General features: G+C 43.3%; 1 protein-coding gene across 1 annotated transcript in view; it reads right to left on the reverse strand.

The window, feature by feature from the left end:
* Window positions 1-20,473, reverse strand: part of VPS53 (VPS53 subunit of GARP complex) — a 122,167-nt gene that overhangs the window by 70,900 nt on the left and 30,794 nt on the right. Inside the window, exons 6-11 of the mRNA XM_005888227.3 lie at window positions 19,847-19,962; window positions 18,098-18,217; window positions 6,724-6,802; window positions 4,034-4,177; window positions 3,396-3,538; window positions 619-760 (exon numbers count right to left, since the gene is read on the reverse strand). Coding sequence (XP_005888289.1) covers window positions 619-760; window positions 3,396-3,538; window positions 4,034-4,177; window positions 6,724-6,802; window positions 18,098-18,217; window positions 19,847-19,962 — 744 coding nt within the window. The remainder of the gene's footprint in view (window positions 1-618; window positions 761-3,395; window positions 3,539-4,033; window positions 4,178-6,723; window positions 6,803-18,097; window positions 18,218-19,846; window positions 19,963-20,473) is intronic.

Below are 20,473 nucleotides of genomic sequence, written 5' to 3' on the forward strand. Positions count from 1 at the left end.
AAGACCTGGACATGACTTAGCGACTAAATTACCACCACTGGGCTATAGCTTACGTTTTGCACCTATATATGTGAGAGGTTTTCTTCCTACGACAACACATCTACATCTATTCCTCATTCTACCACTCTGAAACTGTTCTATCTATTCCACAGCGTGAATATACCATATTTTACTTAAGGTCAATGATGGACATTATGGAAATCTCCAATGTTTTCTGCTTTTAAGGTTGCAGTTCACCTTTTGGGGGGTTACATCTTCCTCTAAGCACATCTTCATTATAATAAAACTCAAGAGTTGATAATGTAATAAGTTATTTGTGACTGAATAAGTGAGGACTCTATGACTCACAGAATTACTAGGCTTAAAATAGGGGTGATCCCTTGATAAAATGATGACAAGACACTCTAAAAACATGAAATATTGCATAATAGACAAATGATAAAGCCATACAGAATGTTCTGTATGACTATTTGAATGAATTCAACAAAATCCTTGGGATGGGGGATTAAGCACTTGAGCTGATGGATGGAAACACCAAACTGTATAAGACTTCAAAAGCGAAGCCCACCCACCCAGGCCACCAATGCCTCCATCTGGTATCCCTTAGGACAGTCTTACCAGCGTTCCATCTGTCAGGGTGCACCCGGAAAAGCGTTTTGCAAGAAATCCCTCAAAGTTAGTCGTTCTCTGAATAGCAAAGAGAAGCAATTTCACTTCAATTTCCTTTGCTCTTGTACGCATGATCTTGGCAAGTTCTGTCCTTCAAATTAAAGAGAGAAGAATGTTGTCGAACAAACTGATCATTCAAGACAGGACAAAGTTAAGTGGCTTTAGCTTATACTTTAAAAAAAAACAAAGCATGTAGTCATTTCAAAACCTGAAGTCTATCACCAACTAAGTTTAATGCTTAGGGAATAGAAACACATATTCTAAATAAGAATTTTAGGGAATTTCCCAGCAGTCCAGCAGTGAGGACTCTGCAATCTTGCTGCCGAGGGCCTGGGTTCAATCCCTTGTAGGGGAACTAAGATCTCATAAGCCATGCAGCCTAAATAAATAAATAATAAGAATTTTAAGGTGAAATTATCCACCAGTCCAAAAAAAAAAAAAACAAAATCAAAGATAATGGCTATCAGATTGCTTACACGGCTACTACAGTTTTTATCATTTTTAAAATTTCCATTCACTTGTTAATAGTATATATGAAGCATTTACTCAGTATTTTATAAAAATGCATATATTCTATATAATTTTACGAGTCATTAATTACTGAATCATAAAGCCCTCCCTCTTCCAGACAGCTCAATAACCATCTTTCAACCAGAAAGCAGGACCCCTGGGTAGAGATGGGAGAGATGGGAGTCGATTGATCCCCTTGTAAAAAGTGACAGGTACCCATCTGGGTGTTTCCTGCCTGTGACGCTTACAGGCCACTCAAGTGTCCCATCTCAGAATGCTACGTTGTAAGGGAGCAGTCGCACGAGAGTTCTCAGTAAGTACTGAGCTACAGATCATCTTCCCACACAAATAAACAACAAAAACCAAACAAAGGGCCTCTTAATTTGAGAATTATGTATCTACAGGCTTTTAGCCAAAATTCGAACAACGAAAGCTTGGCAGCAGCACTGCCATTAGCTGACACAAGAGCACATGTGTTGGCTTTTATGTACACTCACTCTCCTGTGGACTTCATTTTTCACAGAAAATGAATTTTGCAAGACACTGAACTAGGGGCTAAAGTGAATTAGTTATCAATCTCTCAAGCAATGCACTCTTTCTTTGCTAATCAGGACTTAGAAAGTGACAACCACAATCAACTTTGAATCAATAAAGTCATCTAATCCAGCAACAAGTGTTTCTGAAAACCACCATCACACAGAATGTAAAGCACCAAGGGTGACCCTAATGTAAACTAGGGACTCTGGGTAGCAAGGAGGTGTCAAGGTAGGTTCAGCAACTGTAACCTGTATACACTCTGGTCGGGGATACTGATGATGGCGGAGGCCTCTGTGGATGCAGTGGAGGGGAGGGGGTATATGGGAAATCTCTTCTTGTCAATCTTGCTGTGAACGTAAATCTGCTTTAAAAACTAAAGCCTACGTGTGCATCCTAGAGCCTGGACTCTGCAACAAGAAGAGTCAATGCAATGAGAAACCAGCGTGCCACAGGTAGAGAGTAGCCCCTGCTCACCCCAAATAGAGAAAGCCCATGCACAGCAATGAAGACTCAGCACAGTCATAAATAAATAATTTTAAAAATAAAGCCTATTAAAAAAAAATCAACAGCCAATATCTCTTAATGAGTCCCTGCCCCCTATGATGTGCTCTTAAAGCATACAACTTGACTGTAATCCACAATTTTAAGAGAGATAATTACCATGAATTACTCTAAGGTGGCTGAGTTATGCATACATATGGGACTTCTTAAAAAATTAACTGGGGTTAATGTAATTGTGCACTGGTCAGGGGGCCTCTGTAGACTCTAGCTTTAGCTCTGTCATGGACACACTGATGTATACTTCTCAGGCTTTAATTCTTTGATCTAAAGGGACTATCTGGCCTTGGGCTATGGCTCATGGAACTGAAACAGGAGGAATGGGAGAAGGTCTGTAAAAGGCTCAGAACACTCAGATGCCAAAGTGATTAACGATCCAAAGACTATAAACACTGGGTTAGGGGTGGGAAATCTGCTCAACAACTATTTCCTGAGTGTGTACTATGTCACTGGAGTAGACACAGCCCTGTCCCTCTGGAACCATCTACCCAGCATGTCAGAGAAGCAGAAAGATGACGGATGTACATTCACTGAACACTGATATGTGTGACACAGACACAGGGGAAAACGCGGGGCAATGAATCACTACAGGAAAATCTGGCCAATGTGCTTTCGGATGGCTCAGAAGGCAGGCCGTTTGACGTAGGGCAAGGCTATAGGGAAGTCCTAGAACAAAGATAAGAGCAGACTGTGCTGCTGTGTGGTGTGTATATCACTCTTAAGGCGGAACAGACATACAAACAAGTGCTCTGGCTACAGCCTGCTAGCCCAGGGCACTCATGTACCCTTTTCCATTTTTCCCTATCAAGTGTTTACCCCCTCTTCACACAATGCTCTCTCCTCTAAGGCTGGAACTCTGAACATGGAGAAGGTGGAATACAGCTACAGCTGGAGTCAGGGACTCAGTTTTGGATATATTCTAATTTTCAACAGGAATGGAGTCTTCTGAAGGGACTCCAGCACAGCTGAAGACATTCTCCTGAAAATCATGATTCTCAAACCAATTTTTAAAAACAGGTAGAAGTGGTTCCAAAGCCACAGGAACCCATAGAGACTGGGGGGCTGGGCTTTAATAAACTGATATCAATCAATACCCAAACCAGTAGAGAGCTGGCAGCTACCTTGTGATGTGGCAAAATTCTACGGCAATTCTCTCCGCCATGTACCACTCACGTGGGAACATCCGGCCATATTTCTCCTCATAGTCCACGAGCTGGCGTTTGATCCAGGCATAGCGACGGTCGATTTTGTCCAGCCAGGCAACCTGGGGGAAGCAGGGAATAAAATCTACCCCAGCACTTAGAAGTAGTATTGACAGTTGAAGGAAATAAGCAAAAACATAGAAGTAAGAAAAACACAACCAATCTATTTCTTGTGATTTTAAAGAGTCTAGGTTACTCTTAACCCGGGGTCTATGATTGGGCTTCAGGGGTCTATAAATTTCCTGAAACTGTATGTAAGGTTTTATGTATAGGTGCATTTTTGCAGAGAAGATCTCTAGCTCTCATCCATTTCTCCAAAGGATCAGGGACCCCAAAATGATTAAGAATCACTGAACTGTACAGTCAGCCCCTAGGAATCAGGGTTTAACAACCAACATTTTATGTCAATTTTAAGACAGTAATACTAATGTCAATTTTTAATACTAATGTCAATTTTAAGACAGTAATACTAATAAAATATAAATCATAGACTTGAGAGCAATCAATTCTTAGTACAATTCAAATGTGATATCTGAGCTCATTTGGTCAATACTTACATCTTGGTTTTCTTGAAAAAGTACTAGGTACTCTGACAGATGCTGTTTAATAAACTTTTTGATGATTTCCTGTTTGATTCTGGGGTCCAAGATGTTAGCAACCTGACACGCATCTCGTAGAACGTTGCTGGGTCCTCCTGGCCTCTGGTAAAACACACAGCACACACACCAGTTCAGAAGCCAGAAGTGGCCTTCAAATCTTATGGCCTCTGACAGCTGCTGCTTCTTGTTCTACTCATGATGTTGTTATTACTTCCACTCCCCTGACACTCATTCTTCTGCTGTGGATGGATATTTGAGTTACTTGTTTCTCAATGAAAGAATCATTAAGCTAGTCTGTAGTAGCCAGTATAAAAGCTACTCCGTGAATCAACAATGAGACATCCTGGAAACCGGGCCAGCAATGATGGTAGGAACTTTTGCTTACTGAACTGAAGTCACCTTCCTGAAGGGCCCTAAAAGTCAGAATGACACCAGTCTGATGCCACACGTGCCACCTTCCTCTGATTCTAACCTTGCTTTCCTGTTCTCAAAGTGCTGTATTTATGCCAAACAGTATGCTGGCATTTAAAACCCAAATCCAGGTTCCATCCACCATCCTCGCCCCACTGATGGTCAACCACGCAAACAGGCAGCCAAATTATATTATGATATTGGTGCCCTGACCTGAAAAAAATAGTAGAAGACCATCAAAGGGCTGTATTGATACATCAGGATGGGAAGGCTTTTGTTATTACTGAAGGTAACTCAGTCTCCTCGAACCTTTCTTTACAGTAACTCACTGAATGAACGTGGTTGGCTGAGTGGACTACAGAACACTTGGCATCGGCTCGTGGCTTGGCTAAATAACCACATAACTTTGGCACAGTTATTGACACTCATCTGAAAAATAATTAGAAAAAAAATAATGCATTTTAACTAGGTGATGATTAAGGGTCTTCCAGATCTTTATGATTTTTTAAAATCAATTCTAATTTATCCATCTCAACTGAAGTTCAAGAGTTTCTTAAGTGTCACTTCGGCTAACTAAACTGTTAAATGCTGACTATGCTCCGTGCTGAGTGGCTATTCTGCCATCCACTGAGAATTCTGACTGCTCAACTCTGGCTTATGGATGAAAACGTTTGATCTGACAGAGAAGTCATGAAAGCCAAAATCTACGGGCTCAAGGGTTCCGATTTTTTCATTTATAAAGGACTTCACAGTAATCTTGGATACTTTTTTTTAAACATTTTGATTTCCACTTGTGAAGCAGTAATAAAAACATAAAGCCTTTAAGAGAGGTCAATAGTCACTCAGAAGGAAAAAAGAAAACTCTTAGAGAAACATCAAGTCATCTAGCCAGAGAAAAGGGAAACAAGTTGTTAAAGAAAACCATTTTCACCTCATTTTCCTCCTGGGGTCTGAGAAAAAGTTATAATGTAGGTCAATGTTATGTTTTCCTAGATGATAAAGCTGGGCTTTATCTGCATCTTTCTAAAACTTCTTAAAACCAGGGTCAATAGCAGAGTAGAGTAAAGCAGACCCTAGTAATTATAACTTGTGAATCTCTTACTATCCCTTTTTACAGGACTATTTTCTGATACCCACTCCCCACAGTTACAGCAAATGGAAAAGGAAGATGAAGTCCACAAAGGAACATGCTTTATGAATAAAATACCTGATTGCTAGAAGACAGCTAGAATATATGCAGACATGAAAACCAGAGGCAGGTTTCCTATAGGAGGTAATCGACAAAGCTGGGGCAGCTACCCCCACATACCTCCTAAGTCTCTTATATGAGGCACAAAGAACAACGATTAAGATATTTCCAGTTATTGAATTATAAAACGGATCCAGGAAACGTTCCTTGGCTCGGCAAACAGACATATATCCCCCACCTCCATCCACCAAGCTGCCTGCCAGTCAGTGTGCTTCAGGTCATTTCTGAGCCACACAGTTCTTGCTCCTGAAATAGCTCAAATAATAGAGGGGAAAAAAAGCTTCTGAGGGTTCTTCTCTCCCCAACACATGCAAAGCATTAAGATTATGTCTGCTACAATTTGAAGGATGGAGCTAAAAGCAGTTACCCCAGCACAGTGACGGCCAAATGAGGCAAAGCTTGTTATATGAGAAGTGTAACCAATAGCTCACGAGTGAAATTACTGTGGGCTTTGCAGACACAACACAAACAGTCAGGCTACCAGTGAGAGCTGAAGGGATTCATCCCAAAGAACAGGATTCTGACCATTAAAAGCGAGTCTCCTAACTGTCACTCCGAGAGTTACTTAAGCCTGGGCACGTTCCTGTCCGTTGTCTCTTCATCAAATTGAAACCAAAAAGTTATGTAACAATCCTAAAAGAAAATCACTGTGGTTTGGAAAAAAAAATTAAACAAACAAAAAAAGCAACTATGAGAAAAAAGGTAATTCCCCAGGCAGACAACAGTTTGGGTTTGACACACGTTAAGTGAAATCAAAACAAACCCTCACTGTGGATGCTGTGAGGACGCGGATGAGCAGCCATCTGATATTGCTTCAGGATATTTAAAATCAAGGATGGTCCATCACCCTGAATCTTTAGCACACAGACTTTATGGCTGCCAGCAACCGCATTTGAAATAGTAAGTGAATCATAGTTACGGTGAGTGTGAATCAGGCCAGAATATGATGAGAATATCCAAAGACTGAAGGGAAAATGCAAAACAATACCTTGGTGCCCTGGGAAGGAAAAGCTTCTTCAAAATCGGCGAGGATTTGCTGTCCTAACTCAGTCTGGGCCGCCTTCACTCTGTAGGGAAAAGAGAACATATCATTACCTGGCATAATTTTCAAATGTCCATAAATAACTGTGCACGGATCCATAGAGGTTATGACTGCTGAAGTCTTCAGGGATCATCCAGGAAGCAGGGAGTGGTGGCTAGATAAGATAGGTCACACACTAGTTAGCAGCAGGTTTATGACTACATCAGCTTCCCCAGCTTCCCCAGTGGCTCAATGGCAAAGAATTCGCCTGCAGTGCAGGAGACACAGCAGTCGCGGGTTCGATCCCTGCGTCAGGAAGTTCCCCTGGAGAAGGGAATGGCACCCCACTCCAATACTCTTGCCTGGAAACTCCCATGGACAGAGAAGCCTGGTGGGCTGCAGTCCATAGGGTCACAGAGTTGGACACAACTGACCATGCACGCACGCACAGATTCTTCCTACATCCCAAAGCTCTCCTAGGCCTCCCCTCAGCTGTCGTGAGGTAGTACACGTCAGTCTTTGCAAAATGTCACTGGGGTAGTTACGCCGCAGGAAGATGCTATATACTAATGCCCAGTAGTGAGTAGTGAAGTCGCTCAGTCGTGTCCGACTCTTTGCGACCCCATGGACTGTAGCCCACCAGGCTCCTTGGTCCATGGGATTTTCCAGGCATTAATACTGGAATGGGTTGCCATTTCCTTCTCCAGGGGATCTTCCCAAACCAGGGATTGAACCCAGGTCTCCCGCATTGTAGGCAGACACTTTATTGTCTGAGCCACCAGGGAAGCCCAAGTCAAATTTAAATCTGCTTCGGGTTACTGGTGTAATTACTCTGCCGTTCCTTGGAGAACAGGATGGGAAGCGGGTTTTAAACTGCTTCAGGGTTGCTGTTTTTTTCAACCTGGAAACCAACATCAAGATTCTAAGTTTTAACAAGTGAACCAAAATACCGTTTTCTAAAGTAAAAAGACCAAATGATAAAATGAACTGCTATTTGAGTGTGATGGTCACTGAATGAAGACTTAAGTTCACTCGGGAGACGGTGAGGATGAAGACTGAGTCACACTGGAAATGAGTTTGAAAGGGGAGGCTGGAACTGAACCGAGTGGTTTTCATGGAAAGGAGGAGCTCAAGAACTAGTGCTTGGCTGAGAGGAAAGAAGGGAAAGGAGGAGCAGCCAGGACGGGAGAGGAGCTCTGGGTCAGCCGCCTGCCACCAGCTCGCCTGCCCCCAGCCCAGGGGGTTGGGTCCCTCCTGCCCACCATCCTCACAGCTGGACTGCCCTGAGCCTGAGGCAAATCTTTTATCTTCGCTAAAAGCACCATAAAATAATGTTCTTCCTTTTTTGGTCTCCACCCTGTTACTCTGGAATTAACTTTATGAAGTTTCTAGAAATAGTGAACAGCTCAAAACCACAATTTCTTTGGCTACTAGGCGGTGCCTGGCAACCTACAGAGATTTTTTTTTTTTAAATGAGGGGATAGTCAGGACCCAAAATGGTCTGGTTTTTCTGTGGCATAGTTATAATTATGCCTTATTCCAAATACTTTCCAGGGTTTTTCCACTATCTTCAAAACTTAAAACTACTCTTATAGGTGGGTTTGCAGCCTCTCTTAGTTACTTTCCAAGGGGATGAGAAATGATAGAGATAAGGTTGTCACCCAAGTAGCCCACACATTAGAATCTAATGACATTAAAATGTCATTCATCTACACTTGCCCAGCGTACCACAGGAAACATTCCTTGAGTATGAGTTCTGACAAGAGAGAAGATGCTTTTGTAAAACCATTACCTCTGAGGTCTTATGACTCCACATAATGGGCCAGACAGACCGACTCCCCTGGTGCCAGGTCACAAGACATAGCTTCCAGGCCCCTTTGTTCCTTCTCTCTCCTCTTGGCAGCCACAGAGAGCACAGGTTCCCCACTAAGCCACAGATCACTCCTGGAGGGGAAGTTCCATGCTGGTTGAAAAGTCACAGTCTTATTCGCAGGGCTCCTGAGTGTCTCGGTGATGTGATGGTCCCAGCTCTGCCTGTCACCCTTCCTACTCTGCCATCGCCTAACCCCACATTCTTAACCAGATTTGAAATTGGGGTGCCTGAGGCAATAGGGATGGACCTGAGATTATCATACTAAGTGAAGTCAGTCAGAAAGAGAAAGACAAATCCCATATGCTACTTCTCGCCTGTGGAATCTAAACTGTGACACAGATGAAATTATCTATGGAACAGAAGCAGACTCACAGGCATAGAGAAGAGACTCGCGGTTGCCCAGGGGGAGGGGGGAGTGGAGGGGCGGACTGAGAGTCTGGGGCTAATAGGTGCAAACTGTTAGACTGGACAAACAGCAAGGTCCTACTGGACAGCACAGGGAACTTTAACCAATCTCCTGGGATAAACCATAATGGAAAAGAACATGAAGAAGAATGTCTGTATGTGTATAACTGAGTCACTTTGCTGCACAGCAGAAGTTAACACAACAGAGTAAATCAACTATACTGTACTTCAATAAAATATTTAAAAACAGAAATTGGGGTGCCTACAAAGACAATCAGAGCCTATAAGGGCAAAAGTATCAGCCTGTGATGTGCAGACCCCCTTGCCTTCTTCTACAGTCCATTTCCAAGGTTACTTTTTGAGACAGTCTAGACTTAGCTGTGCAACTGGTGAGCTACGTGTACTCCTAATCAAGTCATTTCCCTCATGTGGGCCACAACTAAGAATGGTTCTGAAATGAGAGGTGGGGATGGAGGCCTGGGCTAGAAGCCCCTCAGTATTATTGTTACCTGATTTTGTTAACAGATATCTGTTATCTGTTATCACAACACCCATCTTACAGCTCTAGCTGGCAACAGCATCCATCCTTACCGGTGACTGCAAGTCGGATGTTTAGTGAACACTGGAGCAGAATAATCAGCATTCGCATGCTTCCAAGTGTAGTTTCCGAAGTGTCTAACAGTGACTCAGATGAAAGAGAAACCATTCCCCTTAGTGACAGTAATGATGGTGTCCAGAAACCCAAACCCGGATTCACGCACTTGCAGGATAAGATGTGAATAGTGGTCTTTACAATCAGTTGCCTGAGCAAATCCTACAAAGACACCAAACACACTGAAAAAAACACATCTTTGGCCTCACTCCTTCAAACTCCTTCCTCTTCCAACCATGAAAAGTAAGCTCTTACTGTGAAGAGACGGAGCACTAGACTCTGTTAGCAGAGTACTTACAGAAGTTCAGCCGCCAAGACTTCCTAGTCATCCTTATGAAAGTCAACCTACAACTAATAGAGAACAGGGGAAATGACAATTTCTCCCGGGTCCAAATAAGCTTGACCTGGTTAGGTGGTGACAACTCAGTGCTGACCACTCTTAGCAAATGAGAGATTCCCTATGCTATGCTGGAAATGATCGTCAACCAACTGCCTCCTGGCATCCTCCACACCATGTGACCAGGGGTTGTTCAAAGGCACCCTTCCCATGGGACTTCCCTGGTCATCTAGTGGTTAAGGGGCAACTAAGCCGATGCGACTCAACTGCTGAGCTATATGCACCACAACTGGAGAGAAGAAGGCTCAAGCACCACAACTAAGATCTCATGCAGTCATAAATAAACAAATATTTTTTAAAAAAAGCACCCTTGCCTAAATGTGCTATCAGATTTCAGCATAGGGATGGCAGTAGAGGGACCACAAACTATGAAAACCATTTAGACATTTATGGACAAAATAACCCTGATGCTTCCAATACCCCATGCGTGACTGTCCCAGAGAAAGTACCCTCAGTAATTTGCAATAAACTGACCTCCCAAAATAGAGAGTCTGTACCGGACAGCATGATTAGTCAGTCTGATTAGTCAGATACTCCAGTTTCAAGGAGACAGAATCTCAACCCAGAATCTTAGAGTGACTCAGTAGGACGCTTTGATATCATCAACTAGAATCCTTACGCTTTCAAAACGCGTGCTTTTGAAACTTAATATCCTTTCAGAAAGAACCTGTCATAGTCATACAGCCAGCTGGGCCTTTTCTTTCTTTCTTCCTTTTTCTTTCTTTATGTAAAAATTGTTATTGAAGTATATATAGTTAGTTGACTAGCTAGGCCTTTTCATCCTCCACTTTAATTTCTTTGACCACTATGCCAAGTGATCCCCTCAATCTGCCAAGTACCTCTCATGCAGAAGAGGTTAGAAATAGCCCTGAAAAATATGTTTCAGTTAGAAGGTTTCATGAGTTTCAAGAGAATGCCAGAACCTTCCATTTTTCCTCAGGAAATACTGACTGATTACTAGACACATTGGCTTTCTCAGATATTCTTAAGCCAGGAGGATTTGAAATATAAAGATGACATTAAAGGGAAAAAAAAAAAAAACTTTCCTTCAACGCTACATTAACGTTTAAGCATTTTCCAGAAGGGTAGTTGGAAGAAACAGCTGTATTGAAATTGACGTCCATGAACTTCATATTTCAAATGTGCAGGCAAAGATGTCAGAACACAGGCTTTCCTGTGACTTCCGCAGTCTGCAGACAGCAAGCTCTGAAGCTAGAGGCACTGAAGCGGTGCACAGGGTGTAAGGCTCCCGCCTTCCCCACCCTCCCCAAACAAACAATCTATTTCTATCACTTCCAGATGGTTCTACCATGGCTATGTAAACACAGGGAGGAAAATTCACCAGAAATGATGCTAAAAATAAGAAGTCTGGACTTTCCTCAAACTTTTAGTACCTCCTGAAAAAGAACTGTAGTCCAGGCACTGGAAACAAGCGATTCCTTCCCTTCCGTTAATTTTAGTGTTACTTAATAGCACTTATTCTCTATTAATCAACACATTTTTTTTTTTTTGCAAATAGAAGTTGTGAAATGAACAAAAACAAAAGTAAATCCTTCTGTGTTCGCAGCAATCCTACATGATAATGAATAGCTGGAGCACCAGACTATACTGATGGAAAGTTATCTTTTAAGGGGAGTGTCATTATAGCAGTGATCACAAAGTTTCTGTAATTTATAAAATAACATCTTCGGAAAAACAAAATTAAAAGGCAAGAAATTCTCAAAGAGTGTATTCTCTTGTTTTTCCCTATATGCTTTCTTATAAATAAAATTCAGTTCTACCACGTTCCTGCCATCAGCAATGCCCATCCTGTGCAACCATGCAACCTCCTCGACTACATGGTCGCTGTCATGGAATGGTCTTTATCTTTTTCTAATCCAGAACGTAGCCCCAACCTCCAGTCTCTTTTAACTGTAACTGACAAGACTTTTACAAAATACAAAGACTACGTCTCTTCTTGCTTCAAATCTTTCATTGTCCACAAAACGAATGTAGAGCAGATTCAAAACGAATGCAGAGTCAGATCTATGACCTGACTCTGCCTACTGAGACAGACTTTCACTCTCCACTCTCTTCTTTCCCCCTCTCTTCCTGTCTTGGTAGTAAGGTCCTACCTTTTGTTTTGGCCACACCCCATGCCATGTGGGATCTTAGTTCCTTAACCAGGGATCAAACCCACACCTCCTGCAATGAAAGCATGGTGCCTTAGCCACCGGACTGTCAGGGAAGTCCCCAGATCTTACCCATTCTTTTAAGGTCAGATTAAAATTTAATACTTCTTGACCCCTACCCGCGGCCTCTGAAGGCTGAGTTTCTCAGTCCCTCTTCTGAGACCCTGCTGTCCCCAGACAGCATGGACTAGTTCTGTTATATCCATCTCTATCAGTGTCTCTCACAATAATGGTGCGCTCTTTGAAGGCAAAGAGTATGCGTTTTTCACCTCGTGCCCTCAGGACCCCAGCACAGGGCCTGGAATCTAGAAAGTGTGTGGTCAGTATCTATTAGATAAACTAAGAGAAGAATAAGTGAATGGGAAAAGAGATCAACTCTGGATTATCAGGAGGGTGAGAGGCGGTGATGCTGTCTCCCTCCCCCGACCCCCAACCCCTACCACCCAACAGAGCAACTCTGCCTTCCCCATCTGAGCTTCCATCTTTCCTGCAGCTCATAAGGTCCCGTTTGTCTGCTCTCTTGGCTGCTCCGCATCCCCAGGTTGACAGGGCAATCAGCCAGTTCTGAGTGTGATGGGATTAGGAAGGAGGAAAGGAAGGGTGGTAATTTCCTGAGTATTTTGTGAAGCTCTGTTCCGACACTTCTTACCAGTTCCTTGGCATTTCCATTCTAAGATGGCACCCTGAGCATGAGGTATAACCCCTCCCCTTCCTGCCCCAGATCATCTGAAATAATGAAAAGAGTTTAATAAGAATCCAGAATTGGGCAGGAAAAGGAGAGGTAGACTAGAAACTCTGGTAGGACAGGACTGAAGAAGGAAACCTCTGCCAAAATGGCTTCTCAAAGATGAAGGACATGGGCTTCCCTGGTGGTCCAGTGGTTAAGCATCAGCCCTGCAATGCAGGGGACACCGGTTCGACCCTCGGTCCAAGAAGATACCACATGCCCAGGGGCGACTAAGCCCGTGGCTCGCTGAAGCCCGGGAGCTGCAACTACTGAGCCCAAATGCCTAGAGCCTACACTCTGCAACAATGAGAAACCCACACACTACAACCAGAGTCCCCCTACTCATCACAACTAGAGAAAGCCCATGAGCAGCAATGAAGACCCAGCACAGTCAAATAAATTTTTAAAAAGATGAAGGACACGAGGGGAGTGGATACCAGGAGCAGGAGGGTGGCTCCTGGCACCCACCAGGGGGATGTTGGGCTCCTGCAAGAGAAACAGCTAAGCCAGTGCCAGGTCTCACCCCGTCCTTGAGCGATCAGGTCAGGAGTGGCTGTGGGTCTGAGAAATCCAGCAGAGTCCACAGGGCTGACAACACACAGGCAGATCAGAAACTCATGGGCCCAGGAGATCAGCCACCAGCACAGCCTCCCTGGTGGCTCCCCCAGCTCCAGCCCCACCTCACCTGAGAAGCACTGTCTGTAGCACATGTAGCCAGGTGGCATATCCCGCCTACTCCCTCATGAGCAGGGGGCAGTAAGATAGCATCTCTGATCAGGCTGACAGAGAATCTCACGGCCAAAAATGAGTGTTCCGCTAGACATCACCAAACATGCAAACACCAAGAAAGTCATTATAAACAAACTGAAGACCTTAGAGCACAGAGAAACAGAGCAGGCAACTCAGAACTTTAGAACCTGTATAATTTATGTTCCCTGAGAGGTTTAAGATGATACTATGCCTATGAAAAAAGAATTAACTGGATACCCTGAAGATAAAGTTGGATTGTTGCAATAAAAACTCAACAGCTAGGCCAAATAACAGAATGGGCACCATTGAAGAACAAATTTAAAAAGGAAAGTTGAGTTGAGGAATTCAGCTTAACAGGACAAAAAGATTTAAAGCATTAAAAAAATAATAATAAAGGAGGGCCTGGTTTGAATCCCTAGTCGGGAAACTAGATCGTATATGCTGCATCTCAGAGCTCACATGCCACAGCTAAAGACCCCACATGTCCCAATGAAAAGATCCTCATGCCACAACTAAGACCTGGAACGGCCAAATAAATTAATAAAAATATTTTTAAAAGTTAAGGAACACAGTACCAGATCCAGAAGTTCCAATACTCATGTACAAGGGATTCCACAAAGAGAAAACATAGAGCACAAAGAGAAATAAAAGAGAACACTGTCTCAGAATTTAAGGAACTCATGAGTCTTCAGATTAACCACACAATTAAGTACTAAGCAACATGAATGAAAGGAGATCTATGTCCTAGTAAAATTCCTAATTCTCCCACCGCCAAATCTCAAATGCTTCCAGAAGAAAATAAAAATGAAACAAAAATAGATTATCTTATAAAGGAGTAAGAATGAGATGGGCTTCAGGTTTTTTCCAGGCAACAATGAACGCCAGATGATAGACTGCCTTTGTCTATCCTACAACAGCCATGAGGTGGGAGCAACTCAGCCATCCAACAACAGAGGAACGGACAAACAAAATGCAGTCTCTACGTACAATGAAGTACTCAGCCTTAGAAAGGAACAAAATTCTGATAAATTATACAACACAGATGAATCTGAAAACATGCTAACTGAAATAAGCTGGACACAAATAGTTTGAGTCCACCTACAGTACCCTGAAGGGGCAAATTCACAGACAGAAAATTGACCAGAGGTAACCAGAAGTGGGGAAGAAGAGGTAATGAGTGCTATTATTTAATGCACACAGAGCTTCTATCTGGGGTAATCGCAAACTTTAAGGAATGGCTGTGTGATAATGTGAATGTGTGCTTGCATGCTCAATCGCTTCAGTCATGTCCAACTCTGTGACCCTGTGGACTGTAGCCCACCAAGCTCCTCTGTCCATGGGATTCTCCAAGCAAGAATGCTGGATGTGTTGCCATGCCCTCCTCCAGGGAATCTTCCCAACTCAAGGATCAAACACGCGTCTCCTGTGTTGCAGATGGATTCTTTACCACTGAGCCACTGGGGAAGCCTGAATGTATACTTAACGCTACGAAATTGTACAGAGAAAAATAATTAAAATGGTAAATTTTAACACAATGTATATTTCAATACAGTTTTTAAAGAGATAAGAAGTAGGTACCTTGAATAGACCAATTACTATTGAAGAGACTGAAAGGACAAGGATCTGGATTGAAAACAGGTGACACACCTAGATGGTTTCTGCAGGCAAGACCTGGGACTTCCCTCATGGTCCAGTGGTTAAGAATCTGCCTTGCAATGCAGGAGATGCAGGTTCGATCCCTGGTTGGAGAACTAAGATCTCACATGCCGAGGGGCAACTTACTGAAGCCCGAGCACTGCAAGAAAAGATCCTGTATGACGCAACTAAGACCAGATGCAGCCAAATAAAATAAATAAATATTTATAAAATAAATATATAAATAATATATTATATATAATAAAATAAAATAAATATATTTTTTTAAAAATCTGCCAGATCTGACAAAGGATTTGTATCCAGAACACACAGAGAATTCCTACAGATTAATAAGTAAGGGATAAGGTGGCTTAGACAGTAAAGAATCCGCCTGCAATGTGGGAGACCTGGGTTGGATCCCTGGGCTGGGAAGATCCCCTGAAGGAGGGCATGGCAACCCATTTCAGTATTCTTGCCTGGAGAACCCCATGGACAGAGGAGCCTGGCAGGCAAAAGTCCATGGGGTCACAAAGAGTCAGACACGACTGAGCGACTAAGCACAGCACACAAGTAACTCAACAGACAAACAACAGACAAACAGGCAAAGGATACATACTGGCATCTCACAGAGGTGAGAGAAAATGAAAAGAAAACTCATCTCACTAGTTGCCAGAGAAATGAAAATGAAAGGAATTAGGTACCATTTTTTATCCATCAGATAAATGAAAAGGAAAATTAACCAAATCAAGTGTTGTTGAAGATATGGAGAAATGGGTACTCACATACTGTTCAGATGGTCCTATAAATAAATTAAGCCACTTTGGAGGGCAAAGGAACAGCAGTTATTAAAATTCTAAATGCATGTGACCCAGAATTTATTGTAGAAAAATTGCAGATGTGTAAGAAGGAGTGTATTTTTCAAATCAGAAACAAACAGTCTAGTGATATGAAAATGGTTAAATAATCTGTGGTATGTTATACTACAGAACTCTATGCATCAATTAAAGAGAATGAGTTAGGTTTGTATACACTGATGTGGTAAAACCCTAAAATACACTCTTAAGTTAAAAACAAAAAGAAAGTTTCAGAATGAAGCATATGGTATGAGATCATTTATTTAAAAAAAAAAAACAAAGTAAAATAAACCCACAATCTAAAACTAAAGATTTATTTAAATGCACAGAAAAAAAATCTACAGGATGAGAATTAAACTGATAATAGTAACTATCACTATGGGTAGCAGTGGGACATCAGGTATCGCTAAAGAGGACTTAAGTTTCATCTGTATATTGACTTGTTTTTTTAAATAAAGAAAATGAACATGTGTATTACTTATATAATTAACAATAAAGACACTTAGAAAAAAAAGAGGCCTGTACCCATTAGGTCTTATCAGAAGGCAGAGTTGAAAAGGATGGTTCCTGCTGAGTACAGGCCTCTTTGTTTCTTCTTTGTAGCAAAAAAAGGCTTGCTGCTGCTGCTGCTAAGTCGCTTCAGTCGTGTCCAACTCTGTGCGACCCCATAGACGGCAGCCCACCAGGCTCCCCCGTCCCTGGGATTCTCCAGGCAAGAATACTGGAGTGGGTTGCCATTTCCTTCTCCACTGCATGAAAGTGAAAAGTGAAAGTGAAGTCGCTCAGTCGTGTCCGACTCTTAGCGACCCCATGGACTGCAGCCCACCAGGCTCCTCCATCCATGGGATTTTCCAGGCAAGAGTACTGGAGTGGGGTGCCATTGCCTTCTCTGAAAAAAAGGCTTAGGATCCATCAATTGTGACTGTCTTGGTCTTAGTATCTTTCCTGTGCTACATTTAAAAGACAAGGCATTAAATTCCCCACTCTCTCTCTTTAAGCATCTGCCTTTCTTTCTATTGGCTCTAAATCTGGGGTCAAAACTCAACAGAATAGGAAGGAAAGAACAAATGTAAAGAGGTTAAGTCATCATTTTGTTACACCTGAAGTTCAAGGGCAGGCTGTATTTGCAAAGACTGCCATAGCAGTCTCTCCTCCCACGAGCTCTGTATACCAGTGTGACCTTGACACTCCTCCCATTGGGGGTGGGGGCGGCCATGTTCCTTCCTCTTGAATTCTGAAGGCCAGGTGACCATAGAAGTGACCTTATGTGACTTCTAAGACCTGGTTCTTAGAGCATCTTGAGGGTACTCATTTCTGGGCCCCAGCACCACCTCACCTAGGGGAAGCCCAAGCGGCTGGGAGGACCACCCGGCTGAGGTCCCAGCCAACGGCAAGCACCAATCTGCCAGCCATGAGAGTAAATCAGTGGATCCTCCAGCCCCTCCTGAAGCCATCCTGGCTGATGCTGCATGGAGCAGAGATGAGCTGTCCCTGCTGCACCAGGCAAGATTGCATGAGCGAAATGACTGTTGTTGTCAGACACTGAGTCCTGGACTGTATTGATTTTTTACAAGGAAACAGACAATGAGAAGGGTTTCCCTAAAAAATGGAGCCCTGGGCAGCTGAGAGATGTCAGCAGCCACTCCCGTGAGACAGGCCAGCAACTACCTGATACAGGGAGCTTTAGATAGCATGGTTAGGAGCTGGTAGGGTGGACATAGAGGGAACATCTACATCAGAGAAAGGCAGGTCAGGTGACCTCTGAGCCTCCTCCCACAGTGAGATGCCACATTGAACTTCCTGAGCTGGGTGCTTAAGCACCTCCTAGCACCATCTTTTCTTAAAAGGGAAGATCACTTTCTCCAGTGAGATTTTACCTTTCAGAAAGCTGCCGGATCTGTGGAATGCCCATATATTTGTGGAAGTGCTCCAGAACATTCATTACGCCCTGAAGAAGATTAGCAACTTCTCCGTACTGCCTTCGCCTGGTCATGGCTCTGCAAGGAAACAGGAAGTTGAAGGTTCTAGAAAAACACTAAGGACACAAGATACAGATATGGACCAACCTAGTCTGGACTCTAAAGGAGACAGCAACTCAACTTATAATAATAAGCATTCCTGAGCACTGAATATATATAGTCCTATGCACTGGAGGAGGGAAAAAAAAAACAGCACCAAGTTCAAATCCATAAAGGGACATGAGTAAGTCAGGGAGAGTGACAAGGACATTTAAGTAGTACCAAGTAGGACGAATGTAGCTCTAGACAGAAGTCCAAGTAGTGTGCTCTGGAGGTACAAGACTGTGTGAGTGATGAAGTCTCACTGGGTTGAGAGAGGGGAATCTGAGAAGACTATGAATTTGGGATTTGGGTTGGGTATTACAGAATAGCTGGCTTTTGACGGAGAACAGGGGCAAGCATGTTATTACTTGACAGTTATGGCATTTGAGCAAACCAAACACATCTTCCCAGGATACAACAAAGAGCATTTATATGCACTTACACATTAACTCAAATCTGTAGATTTTAAGCCAAGATTAAGCAACTCTGTGAATGTTTAGGTATGTTTAGTTTCCCTACTGCTACGGTTAATGAAGCTTAAATAAAAGAATGCTGATAAAATCAACAGTTATAGCAAGGAAGGAACAAACTATCAGATCTAAAGTTTTCATTAGGGTTGGGTTTTTTAATTAAATGTATAATTTATGACTTCCCTTATGAAGCACTTAAACAGACTGGATCAAGTTCAAGCCAAGGAGCTAGTGGCTACTGCTGCCTGGTCTGCTGGTTTGGTGGAAAGCACGGAGCACTGGGAGAAAGGGATGAGGACACTGCTCTTCCAGTCACTAGCCAGGGATCGCTGGAGCCCATGCGACATCAGGGAGAGACCAGGAAGAGCCTGCACCCGACTCCCCCAGACTTTGGATACTGTGTCTATATTCCTAGGAAGGTGCTCTTTCTCTGCCCACCCGTGAGATTATGCTGAGGTTGGGGAATTCTTAGCCTGGGAGAGACCACAGGAGCAAACAGGAAGGTCAGAATCTTGCTGGTGAAGGAGGCCTTTTGGGGCTGCTTCCTTGTGGTCAGTAACCAGCTCCTCCTTTTAATATTACTACTCATGTTCTCATGTACCATGCCCTACAGATGCTTTACAAGCCACACGGGAAGCTTCTGTCTTTGAACAAGTAGGTTGAAAAACAGTAAAGTGGGCTGGATGATCAATCAAGGATCTGTTTTCATTAGGCACCTTCAATGCCAGTGACACTCAGCCCAAGACCAGTAGGAAAACTTGCCGAGGCAGAGGTTGAGGTATGTGACTACACAGCCCCACGCCTCCTGTCAACCTCCAAGGCAGAGCTCTATCGCACGGAAATGACCCGTGTTCTAGCACCATTCTCCACAAGCGTTCCAGGTCCCCTTTAGTCTCCTCCAAGCCTCAGCTGTTTGTTAGATGTTAAGCACCTGAGGGCACAAAACAAAAGTGGTGTCTCAACATCTGAGACTGATTTGTAGGAAGTGAGGCAGAGTGGGGAGACGCTCCCAGCTGAGAAGCAAAGAAACCTGCGATGCCGTTTCCTGCGAGTCATTCATTTCCTGTGGACCGGGGCAGACTGCCTGCGTGCTTACTCGAGGGAATCCACGCCACCCGCCAGCATGTGCAGGTGGTTCAGCGTTGTGATCGAGGTGGTCAGGTGGCGTTTGGCGTGATCTAACTGCTTAATGTCGCGGGTGATTTCCTTCACCTAAATAGTGCAAAACCACAGGAGAAAAGGGAGGATGGTTAAGATGGATGTCAACCCGTCTGGAAGTGGCCTCACAAGAAAACAATGCAAACAAAGTAAGGACAAACACACCTCAAGTCAGCCCTTGGAGAAAACACAGGTGTTCTCCCAATGCAGACCCAAAATAATTTCCAATCAGCCCGTTTACATTTAATTTGGCATTTCTTCAGCAGACTTTACCCGGGGCTACAAAATCCTCAGTTGTAAGAATGAAACGAACTTTATTCTTCACCCCAAATGGTGTGCTCCTAATAGTAACTAAGTGTGAAGCACATGGGGTCCAGGAGCTGAGGACAGGGGATCTCCTCCTGAACAAGGTCAGGAACGTACACTGCCACAAGGACATTACCTTCTGGCAACAGGGCGACTAGGTTTGGTACAAAATGAATAGTGTGAGTCGGCGAATTCTATTGAGATGTTCTTTATTCATGGAACTAGGGTTCATTGTCCAGTCTCCACAAAGAAAAATTTC

Source organism: Bos mutus, chromosome 19 (assembly GCF_027580195.1).
Source record: "Bos mutus isolate GX-2022 chromosome 19, NWIPB_WYAK_1.1, whole genome shotgun sequence".
In the NCBI taxonomy this organism is placed as follows: Eukaryota; Metazoa; Chordata; class Mammalia; order Artiodactyla; family Bovidae; genus Bos; species Bos mutus.